We start from the raw sequence: 13,271 nt of genomic DNA on the forward strand, positions 1-13,271 counted from the left end.
CACATTGCTTGGATATGTGCCTAGTTCTAACACTCAGCTCCATCATTTAATGCATGAAGGCTGATATGATCACGAGAAAATGCAGTAAAAAGTCATGCTGGAGACCGGAGTCTCCATAAGATGAGGGCAAATGACATTCATGTCAAAAACTGGAGTCCAAATCGCTCTGACAAGTTCGCTCTCTATCTTTAAAATCATTCTCCAGGGAAAAGACATTCCGCTGCTTTGAAAAGCTTCACAAAACGAACCGCTTTGGTTTGGAAAAAGAGATTCATTTTAATAATGAGTCTGAAAATACTACCCGAGATTGATGTTATTGGCCTTACTTTTGGTTATCTTGTTAATTCTGCTAGCTTGAGTTATAGAGTAATGAGCAAATCAGATCTTTAGGTCCGTCACAACTTCGGGCTAATAGGAACTTTAAGGGAGGAGGAATGTTCCAGAAAAGCCCCATTAAGCAGTGAAATGCCTCTTTCACAATGGCTTACTTCACTGAATCGCATGCAGCAAGGTCTCATTATGCATTGCTCAAACCAGATCGCATTAGCTCATTAGCAAAGCTCATCTGCTTGGGAAAACAGCTTGTCACATATTGAAGAAATCTGAATGCATGCTTTCTGCGAGGCTACAAGACAAGAGGGGCATTAGGATTTGCAATGCCTCGCTTAGTTAAATTGTACAATCGTTTGCTTCGGCTACATTTGCATTCGGCAATTTAAAGTGAGGGAGTTAATGGAGAGTCTGAACGCAGTGTACAAAGTAATGACTTCACTTACCGCTTCTAATCCTACTCTACAATTTGTAGTGATTGAAAGTACAGCATTAATATAATATGTCTGCTTGGCGAATATCCAGATGTCATATAGGTTGCTGATCACTGTGGGGCTAAACGTCTGGTCTGATTTACAAAAACAAGTCAAAAAGCTATTATTTGTAATGTGACACAGATTCTTTCCCTCCCTCAGACAGCAGAATACAGGTTTAAAATTAGAGTAAATTAGATTGTTTTTTTGGGTCAATTTTTTTTATGAAGGAAAAAGTCATAAGATTTGCAAACTGCTTTGAGATTAATGCTGTGAACATATATAACAGTGTGAACTTTTCAATGCAATGAAAAAAATTCTCATGGCCTAATTATCAAATAGTGCTATTTGCTATAAAGATGGTCCCACTTTATATTAAGTGGCCTTAACTAATACTTACACTAAAATTAATGTACAGTCGTTACAATGTACTTATTGTGTCGATACGTGTTTTTACACTTTACTAATGATTGATTAAGTACCTGAATGTGAATACTTCTGTAGTTCATTTCTGTTATTACATTTAGAACTTACACTGTTGACCATCCCTTCAAGGTTCAAGACACCCTGGAGTACTTTTTTAGAGATTTTAACAGATTTGTGTGTGTTGAGCATCAGTTAAGACAATGTTAGCACGAGTCAGCTTTAATTGAGGGGGAAACTGGATAATTTAGAGCTTTTGTCAGCTAATTTCATCTTCAGGGTTTAAAATTATCTATGCGGCGTGATCGAAATCTGTGACATATCGCAAATCTACTAGTGGAGTTACGACGCGTTGGTTTCTCATTATTATATAAGCAAAGTTTTCTTATCCTATGAGAAGACCCTGCTTCTTAATTATGAGAACACATGCTTTCCGAAGGCAAGGCACACCTGGCTGCAAGATCTAGGTCTGTAAGACACAATGATTGGGTGACACCATATCCATTCACGGCAAGGGTCATATGTGATTTTTTATGAGCCACGGGGTTTGTTGTATGTTTTTTCCAGCGATGTTTTCAGGGCCGATACAGTAAAGCTGTTGGTTTGTAGCATTTTTGTTGGGAGAGCTGTACGGGAATTGGAGTATAGCGTACTTTGTCTTTTATCAGTTGAGTTTGTTACCATTCAGGCACATCGCCTATATCCATGCTGCTGTCTTCGCCTATGTTTAAAATCCTCCAGATTACCGGCAGGGTTAATGGTTGAAATAGACAGAGCAAGAGACCTGCTGCACTGGTATACAGTGTGTCTGCATTCAGACCCGGAGATTGAGGAGGAGAGAAGTCCTCCTCATTTATAGTGTTTATATAAACATGATTATCTTTATGATGATATAACAAATTGTGGTTATGTGTATATGAAATTATGAATGTAGCAGGGTGTTAGATTACTTAGTTTATTTCTTTGCATTTTATCCTTGTAAACTGTAAAATCATGGGTCTCCTCACAGTTTGTCTTATTTTGTGAACCCATTGAGAACAGTTATTCGGTCTCCTCTTTTTCCCCTGCTCAGCCGGCCACACCCACTCCTCCCTCTGCCCGCAGAACTCCATCCCTATCTCGGAGCATTTTTTGAAAAAAATTGGGAGGTAGACTTGAACCGAACGCGGGGTGTTTTCATGCTCTTTTAAACCCTCCAATACCACCAAACCCATCCGTAACCCACCCCCATATACCAACAAGATGATTCTCACATAATTTTTAAGCAAAAACACTAGGCTACACAATCCAGTTCTCAAAAGTCTTGTGCACAAATGTTCTCTGTGTGTTTCACGGCCTAGTTTCAGTGAAAAACACAAACACATAAAAATATGCTGCTTGAGTATTATTGTAGCCCAGCTTGAGCTGTTTACAGTGTTATCACACATTAGCCATTAACATGTTTTTAAGATACTGAAATCAACACAAATGTCAGTGCATGTGAAAACTTCTCCATGGCCCCAGACCCCTGGGGGTTTATATAAAGTGGGACCAAAAAAAAAAAAACTTAAAACCCCTTTACATCATTGACCATATATAATAAACCTACATAGTAAAATATGGTTAATTAATACTTTTTGTTATTTCACAGGTGTTGTCTGTTTATTTATGGTTATAAAAAAAAAAAAAAAAACAGTTTAACATTTTTTTAAGGTCAAGCAACAGCATCTCGATTTTTTCATTTCATTTCAGCAAGTCTTCATTTTGTTTTTCTTCAGCTTTCCAGAAGTGAACTTGGTGATGTGCTTTGGATCATTGTCTTGCTAAAAAAAAATCTAAGTTTTGTAAACAGTTTAACAAAGTGACTTCCACTGACATTTCAGTAGTTTGAAACAATATAAGAAAATATGAGAAAATATATACATGGAAAAAAGTCTGTAAAATAAGAGAGAAGGTGCTTGCGATTTATTACCAGATTTTTGCAACAACACCAGCCCACAAAATGTGTCACTTCAAACTTTAAAATATGTCACTAAAATCATATTTTCCAAACTTTTCAACATTTATAAGTTGTTGGAGTAAAGAACAAGGTCCCATAATGAATTCAATGTCATAAATAAACGGGAAAAAAGACCTGAATCACAAATAACAGAAAACCCTTAATATACGGACATTTTTACAGTGAATAGTAAACAGTCGTTTTATTTCCTCCCTCATTCCTGTGATGTTGAATTTTGTTTATTTTAATGAGCCACAACAATAACTACCATACATTTCACCATACATATAAACAATTATTTATAACTTTACATGACAATTTTTTTTAAAAACTTTTATAAGCTGCTTTAAACATAATCTTAATACCCTTTTCAAACATCCAATTAGCATAAATTGTGTTGCAGACCTTTTCCAGAAATGTCCAGTGATATCTGCTTTTATAAATGGACCACAGCTCTGCAATAGAAATTATATTAATTGTCCTAATCCATAACTGACTACTACTGACAAATAAAAAAAACAGTAAAAAGTTAACTTCTTTTTAAAGTGTTCCATGGAAGATTACAGGAATACATTAAACGATAATAAGTGATGACACCCTAATAAGGCAAAGACCATAAGTCTTAACAAAATGTGAGAACTGGTTGATAAAAATAGTATGTTCACTCATCTAACACTTCTTTAAAAAAAAAAAAACCTTCATTATAAGCTCTCTATATATGCAAACCTTGTTAAAAAGAGGTGTTATATGAGTGAGGCCACAGTAGTGGTTTGTGACGTGGTCTTCATACGATGTGGAAGGTCTCAATTTTCTCCCTCTGTGCATGGCTGAAGATTTTCGAATGAAAGTAAGGGCTTGAATTAGAATGGAAACCATATTCTGACAATAAAATAAACACAAGACTGTATGTTTGAATGAGCATGCGGTGCACTTTCCATTAGCAAATACTCAGCTAATCGAAAACAACACACTGTAAGACTGTTTTATAGCTAATTAACCAGTAATTGAGTCACTGCAAAGGATTTTGCTTCACTAAAATGAATAACTGGAGCAAGAATTGGAAATGCTGAAGTGCTTTTAGACCTGGGATGGTTCAAGCAAAACATATTTTTGCTGCTTATTTAATCTCCTTATTTAAAATGAGCTGAATCTACACAATTCTTTAGATTTTGGATGGACAACTTGATTATTTTAAAGAGCCCCTATTATACATGAAATAGTGCCATATTTTGGTTGTAAGGGTCTCCAACAACAGTCTAATCTGCATGCAAGGTCAAAAAACACTTTAATTATCTTGTAATCTGCATTTATTTTACCTAATTATACCAGCGCCTCCCATATGATTCGTTCAGTGATTCATTTGTTCCCAAACCCCTCCTTAGCGCGAAGCTAATCTGCGCTGATTGGACCGATGACAGCCTGCTGCGATTGGTCGACACTGACTGCCTTCAGCGTGAGACACATAGAGATGCCCAGCAGCCAATCAACAACACAAAAGTAGTCACAGTGCATAAACGCTTCATAGTGTAAGGCGTGGATTTTGGCTGCCAGTAGGTGAATATAAATACAGACGATGGACTTGAAAACACCGACAACTAACTAACTAATTTTATTGAGCAAAAACTACAAGAACTGGCGAGAAGATCTCGTAGTCTGACACACTTTACCTGCGCTTTTCACACACACACACACACACACACACACACATTACTCTCCTCGGAGAAGGACACAGCACACACACACTTTACCCTCCTCCTCGTAGGTCCGTAAACAAAGCGGCACGCGTCGCGTTTTAACGTAGCTTTACACACGATATAAGAATATAGCGGGTTAACCTGACACAGTACACGCGGTTATAAGTTACAAATCACAACTAAATACATTTGCAAGCTAGAGTAAACGAGGCAACAACTTTAATCACACGTACTTACACTTGTGAAATGGAGGCAGAAACCCATCCATGTTCTGACATAGTCCATCAATTCTCTTTACTGATCCTTCCTTTAACAAACGGCCTTCTTTGTAAGCATGTAGTTTCCAGAAGCACTCAAATGGCTATAATGCTGAGGTTTCATCTTTGGGTAGAGACCCAATAATATCCATATGCACAGCATGACTTAATTTAACCGGCGTGTTTGTGTGTATGCGTGCGTGCCTTTTTTCTGTGTTAGAGGGCGGGGCCGCAGGTTTCAAATCTCCCGGGTTTGCGCGCACAACTGCATGTGTTTCGTAGATACGTCATCGCAAAACATCTAAAGACTCGTTATCAAGACGACTCGTTTGAAGCACGAGTCGACTCTTTTATAGATGAATCTACAGTTTTAAACACTGTATACTAACAGATTTAAGCCTTTGCTGGATATTCCACTTCACTGAGAGCTGCATTACACACTACATGGAAAGGCTTTTTCAAAAACCCATAATAAGGGCTTTTTAAGTTCAATCAACTTAAAATTGTTAATTCAATCGATTTGTGTTGGGTCAACATGAATGAATTGTGTAAAATTATTTATTATATATTTTTTACAATGTATACATCATTTACACTGTGCTAATTGTAAGTTTCTAAATAAATTATTCAATTGTTCATTATTAATAGAGAACTAAAAACTGTTAAATATTACTACACTGAATAATTTATTATGCATTAGAAAATTATTCATCTTGATTAAAAATGTTGAACTATTTGCTAATGCTTAATAAATGATTCATAGTCTGCAGTTAGCATAATATTTTACAAATATCTTACAAATATAAGAATGTGTTTAACACTTTAGAATGAGGATGTAGTAGTTTATGTTAGGTAATGTATTTACCAACAAACAATGAACAATACATTCACTACAGTATTTATTCATCTTTGTTAATGTTAGTCAATGGAAATAATGTTATTTTATGTTAAATCACAGTGGCACTAATCAATTTTAACAAGCACTAGCTTGGATTTTAATAATACATAAGTAAATGTTGAACTATATAAATGCTACAAGTATTAGTTCATGTTAGTAAACATATTAATTAACAATACCTAATGAATCCTTGTTGTTTTTCTACATTATTTCCTTAGTTGCACATCATTTTGCGTGCCAATACCCTCCAACACGTTCAAACACACAGCACAAAACTCCGCTTCACAATGCAGTCCTGCACAGAGTCTGATCAATGCTTTCTATTGACATCTGTCTAAAGTGCTTCTAATTGAGCGTGTGAGATTAGCGTGGAGAGACCTGGTCTCAGTCAGACAGCATAACCGATGCACACAGTCAACCGGGGTTTGATTAAACATTGCAGCCCTTATTTGCTTGTTTTACAATCAGCGCCTTCACAAACACGCAGAGGTATTGATGTTTCCATGCACAGTAGGCATGTCGGTCTCGGTTTCTCAACAATGCCATCGAGGCTCAATGAAACAAACTCTGATTCTGTGAGTTTCAATCACTAATCATGATGTATAAAAGTTCAATCTAAGGTTCATGAATCTGCATTATAGTAAATAAGGTGATGTGTTCCTGCAGTAATTAGCGTTTCACGCATCCAAACCTCCTCTATTTGTATGCTACACAGCAAAAACATATGCACAGCTGTTCAAATAAGGCCAGGTGTTCAAGTATGCTGCATTTTAATTTGGGCTGAAGCTGAAAATATACAGATACAGTTTCAAGTAGGCCTAAAATGTTCACAATCTTATCACTTAAATAGGACCTGCCTGACAAAGTAGACCAAAGGATACTCAAAATCTATAAATTAAGTCGAAATTAAAATAAATTAAATAACACATGAGAAATAAAACAATTGAGATCTACCAGTCTGCAAAACATTATAAAGGACTTCAGAAAACCACAAAAATAGCCATTATCTACAGATGGCAAACATATAGAACAGTGGAGAACCTTATACAAGAGTGGCTGACTGACCAAAATTACACCAAGAGCACAGCAACAATTCATCCAGGAGGTCACAAAAGACCAAACAACAACATCAGAAGAACTGCAGCTCTTACTTTTCTCAGTTAAATTGAGTGTTCATGACGCCACCATAAGAAAGATACTGGGAAAAAATGTTTGCATGGCACAGTTCCAAGACAAAATACAAAAGTCTCAGTTTTGCCAGAAAAAATATTGATGATCAACAAGACTTGTTCGGATTGAAGAGACAAACATTAAACTTTTTGGAAGATGTGTTTCCTATTATGTGTGGTGTAAAAATAACATTGTTTTAAAAAATGAATGCTTTTTCAACAATAAAATTTGGTGTTGGTAGAGTGATGGTCTGAGGCTGAGTTTTCAAAAGCAGTTTAAAAAAAAGAAAAGCCCTCGCCTGATTTTTACCTTGTTTTCAGATTTTACCACATTCCCACCCTGTTATTTACTTGTTTATTTAATTTTTTTGCATTCTATTTTGTCTTACCTGCTTTCTGGAACCGTTCTTCGCCAGACTCAAACCCTGTTGTCATGGTCAAGTCCTCTCTGCTGACGTACTCGGCAGACTCAAGTTCACCAACATACATGGCAAGCCATCAGACAAACTGGTAACAGCAGGACAGCCGTCCATACGAAGGTAAGTGGTCAGCTGGAAACGACATCATAGCGCCCCATAACATTTGCTTTAAAAATGAAATGCAGCCATACGTAGTTCTGGCTACATAATTCTTCATTTTCAGAAATATATATAGGACTACGCTTTCAGAATGAGCCTATGTTGTCAGACTTGAGAAGACTTGTTATAAATGGAACCATGAATATTTAAAAAATTGAAGTTAGTGACCTAAAGCTGAAGCGAACTTGGGTTCTGCAGCAGGACTATGATCCAAAGTACACAAGAAAGTCCACTTCTGAATGGCTGAAGAAACAATAAATGGAGACTTTGGAGTGGTCTAGTCAAAGTACTGACCTGAATGCAATTAAGATGCTGTGGCATGAACTTAAAAGGTAATCCATGCTAAATGAAAACAATTCTGCTAAGATAAGTGGGCCAAAATTCCTCCACAGTGCTGTAACAGACTCATTGCAAGTTATCAAAAACACTTGATTGCAGTTGTTGCTTTTTCCACACATGGCTATTTGGTTTTGGATTTAGTTTTCCCTTAATAATAGAACCCTTAATTTCAGAACTGCATGATGTGTTTAATTGTGTTATCTTTGACTAATATTTAAATTTGTTAATGATCTGATACATCGACGTGTGACAAACATGCAAAAAATAAGAAATCAATAGGGGACGAACACTTTTTTTCCACAATGATTTGTGTGGCATAACACTGGAGACTGGAGTAATGATGCTAAAAAGATCAGCTTTAAATCAGGATTTTTTTTTTTTTTTGTGAAATACAGTTAGGCCCATAAATATTTTGACTGACACAATTCTAACATTTTTGCCTCTATGCACCAAAACAATGGAATTGAAATGACTGACCCACCCTCCCATCCACCATTTCCTAAACTCAACCAATAGCATTTTCAAAAGCAACGATTGACCAGCGCCCACTCAATTCCCTAAACCCAACCGACAGTTTAAAAAAGTAATCCAGAAAAAGAAAACCCTTGCCTGATTAAAAAAATAAATAAAAAATAGGGACACTTTTTTCCCCACAATGATTTGTGTGGCATAACACTGGAGTAATCATGCTAAAAAAAATCAGTTTTGAATCAAGAATTATTTTTGTGATATACAGTTAGGTCCATAAATATTTGGACATTGACACAATTCTAACATTTTTGCCTCTACCAACAAAATGGATCACCAACACAATGGAATTGAAATGAAATGAAGTGATTTAACTGCAGACTATCAGCTTTATTTGACGTTATTCACATCCGAATCAGGTGAACGCTGTAGGAATTACAACAGTTTGCATATTTGCCTCCCACTTGTGTTAAGGTTCCAAAAGTAATTGGACAGAATAATATTCATAAATCAACGTTTCTCTTTAATACCTGGTTGCAAATCTTTTGCAGTCAATTACAGTCTGAAGTTTGGAACGCATAGACCAGACGCTGGGTTTCATTCCTGGTGGTGCTCAGCCAGGCCTATATAGCAACTGTCTTCAGTTCCTGCTTGTTTTTGGGGCATTTTCCCTTCAGTTTTGTCTTCAGCAAGTGAAATGCCAGCTCAATCGGATACAGCTCAGGTAATTGCCTTGGCCATTTCATAACATTACACTTCTTTCCCTTCAAAAACTCTTTGGTTGCTTTTGGTCATTCTCCATCTGCACTGTGAAGCACCATCCATTTAAATCTGAAGTATTTAGCTTAATATGAGCAGAAAATACTGCCTGAAACACTTCAAAATTGATCCAAAATTGATTCAAAATTGATCCTGCTGCTTTTGTCAGCAATCACATCATCAGTAAATACAAGAGAACCAGTTCCATTGACAACTATACATGCCCACGCCATGTCACTATACTACCACCATGCTTCACTGCTGGGGATCATGAGCAGTTCCTTCTCCATACTCTTCTCTTCCCAGCACTTTGCTACAAGTTGATCTTGATCTCATCTGTCCATAGGATCTTGTTCCAGCCCCGTGAAAGCTTTTTTAGAACTTTAATCTGGCTCTCCTGTTTTTGAGGCTCACCAATGGTTTGAGGTAAATCTTGTGATGAACCACTCTGGTGTAGTCTTCTCTTGATTGTTGACTCTGACACACATACGCCTACCTCCTGAAGAGTGTTCTTGATCTGACCAACTGTTGTGGAGGGTGTTTTCTTCACCAGGGAAAGAATTCTTTGGTTGTCCACCACAGTTGTTTTACATGGTCTTTTGGTGTCGCTGAGCTCACTGGTGTTCTTTCCTTTTATGAATGTTACAAACAGTTGTTTCTGCCATGCCTAATGTTTTTGCTATGTCTCAGATTTTTTTCAGCCTAATGGCTTGCTTGACTGGTAGTGACAGCTCCTTGGATCTCATTTGTTATCTACTTATTGTAATTGGGATAATGAGGGAATAACACACACATGGCCAGGGAACAGCTTAGAAGCCAATTGTCCAATTACTTTTGGACCCTTAACAAGTGGGAGGCACATATGCAAACTGTTGTATTTCCTACACCTTTTACCTGATTTGGATCAAATTAAAGCCTCAAATTAAAGCTGACAGTCTGCAGCTCAATGACATCTTGTTGGGGTATAGAGGCAAACATGTGAGAATTGTGTCGATGTCCAAATATTTATGTATCTTACTATATATAACATATTTTTATTTTGTTATTTTTAAACTGCAGTGATATTACTATTAAGAAACACTTTATTGAATGCAGTTTTTTTTCCTTCAAACTAAGGTCACAGAGCTTTTTCACCCAGAGATGTAATATTTCAATACACTATAATCAGATTCTCTGAGGAACACAGTAATTTTGGTGTGCTGATGTGATCATAACACCCCTTAACCCTTGTGTGAAATTGAAATAGAAAACATGCAAAATAGATGTTTCCTCTCAGCGCTACTGAGCTCATCACAAACAAGTAATTTCAGGGTTTGCCAAAGATGGGAGGTTGATCTGATGATTTGCTTTTTTTTTTTTTTTCTTTGTGAATATAACATTTCAAAGTCACTTTCGCTGTGACATTGTCAAACAGACTGCATTTGTTTTGAGTGGGTGTATGCTAGAATCATAACTGGGTGAAGATTCATTTATGCAAACAGGTACACAAGGTGCCCTGCTGGCCACAAATAAGGAAAAAGTAAATGTAATTTTTTTTTTTTAAATAAGTATAAAAAAAAAAAATTAACATTGAAGCTAGGTTTTGTGTGAGTGGGATGTGTTTATTGTTTGTTTTTTAGGAAATATTTGACAAAAAAAAAAAAAGTTCAATGTGGGGCTAATAATGCTGACTGGCTGGCTGAAACATGCTAATTTCACCCTACGGGACCATTGAAGGATATATCTTTAAACTTCTTATTTCCTTATTTAACAGTTATTTAGTATTTTACAACCAGGATACATATCCAGATCGAAAAGCATTGCTTTGCTACAGCAATGCACCTGTAAAAAGAGGCTGAAATTAAATTAAATGACACCAAACTACTTCGTAATGTTATTTCTACTTTAGAAATATTGTCAAAAGTTTGAAAAAAAAAATTGGTTCATATTCTTCAAAACAAATGGGGCATACTCATCTGGCCACCAATAGTAAGTGAATGCCTGGTGACGTCTGGTACTGCAATCAGTCAGATGTTAAGTGTTTTTCTATATGTATGTCATGCCTAAATAATAAGTATTTTGATGCATGCATTATAAAAACATAACCGGAGTCTAAAGTGTACAAATGTTCATCTGATAATCTGTTTGACTTTCAGAAAAGTATTTATGTTGCCTTCAGATGTTATTGATTGGCTGTGGAGAATGCAGTGGTTTTAGTGTCTTCAACTCAACAGAGACAATTTCCAAGATCAAAGGAAGCTTGAAGCAATTAAATATTGCCAAGCATAAATGGCCAGTGAGGAATTCTTCATGCGCTAAAGATCGAAGAGCAAATGTTCTCCAGAGAATCATCTAATCACTCAGATGGCAGATGAATGCAAACGAACACAGCGGTACAGCACTGGAATTATAACTTTGACTTTAGGAATAACTTTTTCCATTAGGTTTAAAGTGTCAGTTGTTGATATATGATACATAAAATAATCACAAAGCTTTGTGTTACAAAATTCATATAGCTTTTTTATTGATCTACACATTAACATTATTTAATGCAAGCTTAAAACTAACAAAAATCAGTTATTATTTAAAAAGCCTGGTCATACTTTACAATAGTTCTGCTAGTTAATATACACTCACTGGCCACTTTATTAGGTACACCTGTTCAACTGCTTGTTAACCTAAATTTCTAATCAGTGAATCACATGGGAGCAACTCCATGTATTTAGGCATGTAGACACAGTTACTATGATCTGCTGCAGTTCAAACTGAGCATCAGATTGGTGACTTAAGTGACTTTGAATGTAGCATGGTTGATAATGGCAGATGGGCTGGTTTATTTCAGAAACTGCTGATCTACTGGGATTTTCATGCACAACCATCTTTAGGGTTTACAGAGACCCTGTCTGAAAATGAGAGAATATCCAGTAAGGGAGTGCAAATGCCTTCTTGAGGTCAGAGGAGAATGGCCAGAATGGTTCGAGCTGGTAGAAAGGCAACAGTAACTCAAATAACCACTCATTACAGCTGAGGTATGCAGAAGAGCATACACAACATGAACACACAACATGTCAAACCTTGAGGCGGATGGGCTACAGCAGCAGAAGACCACACCCGCTGCCACTTATGTCAGCTAAGAACACAAAACTGAGGCTACAATTTGCACAGGCTCACTAAAAATGAACTGGTTTGTTGGATGTAGATTCTCATCATGAAATTGCAGCCAACAAATCTCCAGCATGTGTAGTATCTGATGTTATCACGTCAATATGGACCAAAATGCTGGTCCATTTTTCCAGTATTACCAGTATCTTGCTGAATCTATGTCATGAAGGATTAAGGCAGTTCTGAAGGCAAAAGAGGGTCTACTAGTACTAGTAAGTACTAGTAAGGTGTACCTAATAAAGTGGCCTGTGGGTGTATATTTCAGTAACAGCATTTAGTGTTAATTCTTCAATGTTTCTAACGTACTATTAAGCCATGCTAATGTCACCCTACAACCTGTGGGACCATTTAAGGATATATTTTAAAAGCTTAGAATTTCTTTTTTCCATATCTAACAGTTATTTAGTTATTTACAACAAGGATCCTTATCAAGATCGTAGAGCATTGCTTTGCTACAGCAATCCACATGCAAAAACTCTTTGAATTAAATGTGTTATGTCTACTTTACAAATATTGTCAATAGTATGAAAAAAAAAATGTTTCATATTCCTTAAAACATAAGGAGCATGCTCATATGGCCACAAATGGTAACTGAATGCCTTGGGAAGTCTGGTACTGCATACAAACTTTACAATTTTTTTTTTTTTTTGAGATATCAACTTCAAATTTGGAATTTAATTTGTCCAGATATTTAGCTTTGATTTTCTGTCAATTTTAGGCTAACACATTCATTCATTTTCCTTTGGCTTTGTGTGTAATTCAGA

General features: G+C 36.3%; 1 protein-coding gene and 1 long non-coding RNA gene across 29 annotated transcripts in view; one reads left to right on the forward strand and one right to left on the reverse strand.

Moving 5' to 3' along the window:
• The window catches only part of LOC147833032 (uncharacterized), a 248,845-nt gene that overhangs the window by 197,310 nt on the left and 38,264 nt on the right, over positions 1 to 13,271 (forward strand). For 18 of the 26 annotated variants that reach the window (XR_015513143.1, XR_015513127.1, XR_015513133.1 and 15 more), the window contains one exon: positions 7,639 to 7,761. The exons of 1 other annotated variant lie outside the window; for it this stretch is intronic. Coding sequence is in view for 3 of the 25 variants with exons in the window: in XM_087290181.1 (XP_087146307.1) it covers positions 7,639 to 7,761 (123 nt within the window). In the remaining 22 variants the exon portion in view is untranslated. Of the gene's footprint in view, positions 1 to 7,638; positions 7,762 to 11,501; positions 11,739 to 13,271 lie in introns of those variants that run through there. 7 more of the 26 variants (XR_015513128.1, XR_015513135.1, XR_015513147.1 and 4 more) reach the window with 2 other exon arrangements.
• The window catches only part of LOC147833033 (uncharacterized), a 219,557-nt gene that overhangs the window by 13,479 nt on the left and 192,807 nt on the right, over positions 1 to 13,271 (reverse strand). The window lies entirely within an intron of this gene.

Source organism: Danio rerio, chromosome 17 (genome assembly GCF_052040795.2).
Source record: "Danio rerio strain M-AB ecotype USA chromosome 17, GRCz13ab, whole genome shotgun sequence".
Classification (NCBI taxonomy): Eukaryota; Metazoa; Chordata; class Actinopteri; order Cypriniformes; family Danionidae; genus Danio; species Danio rerio.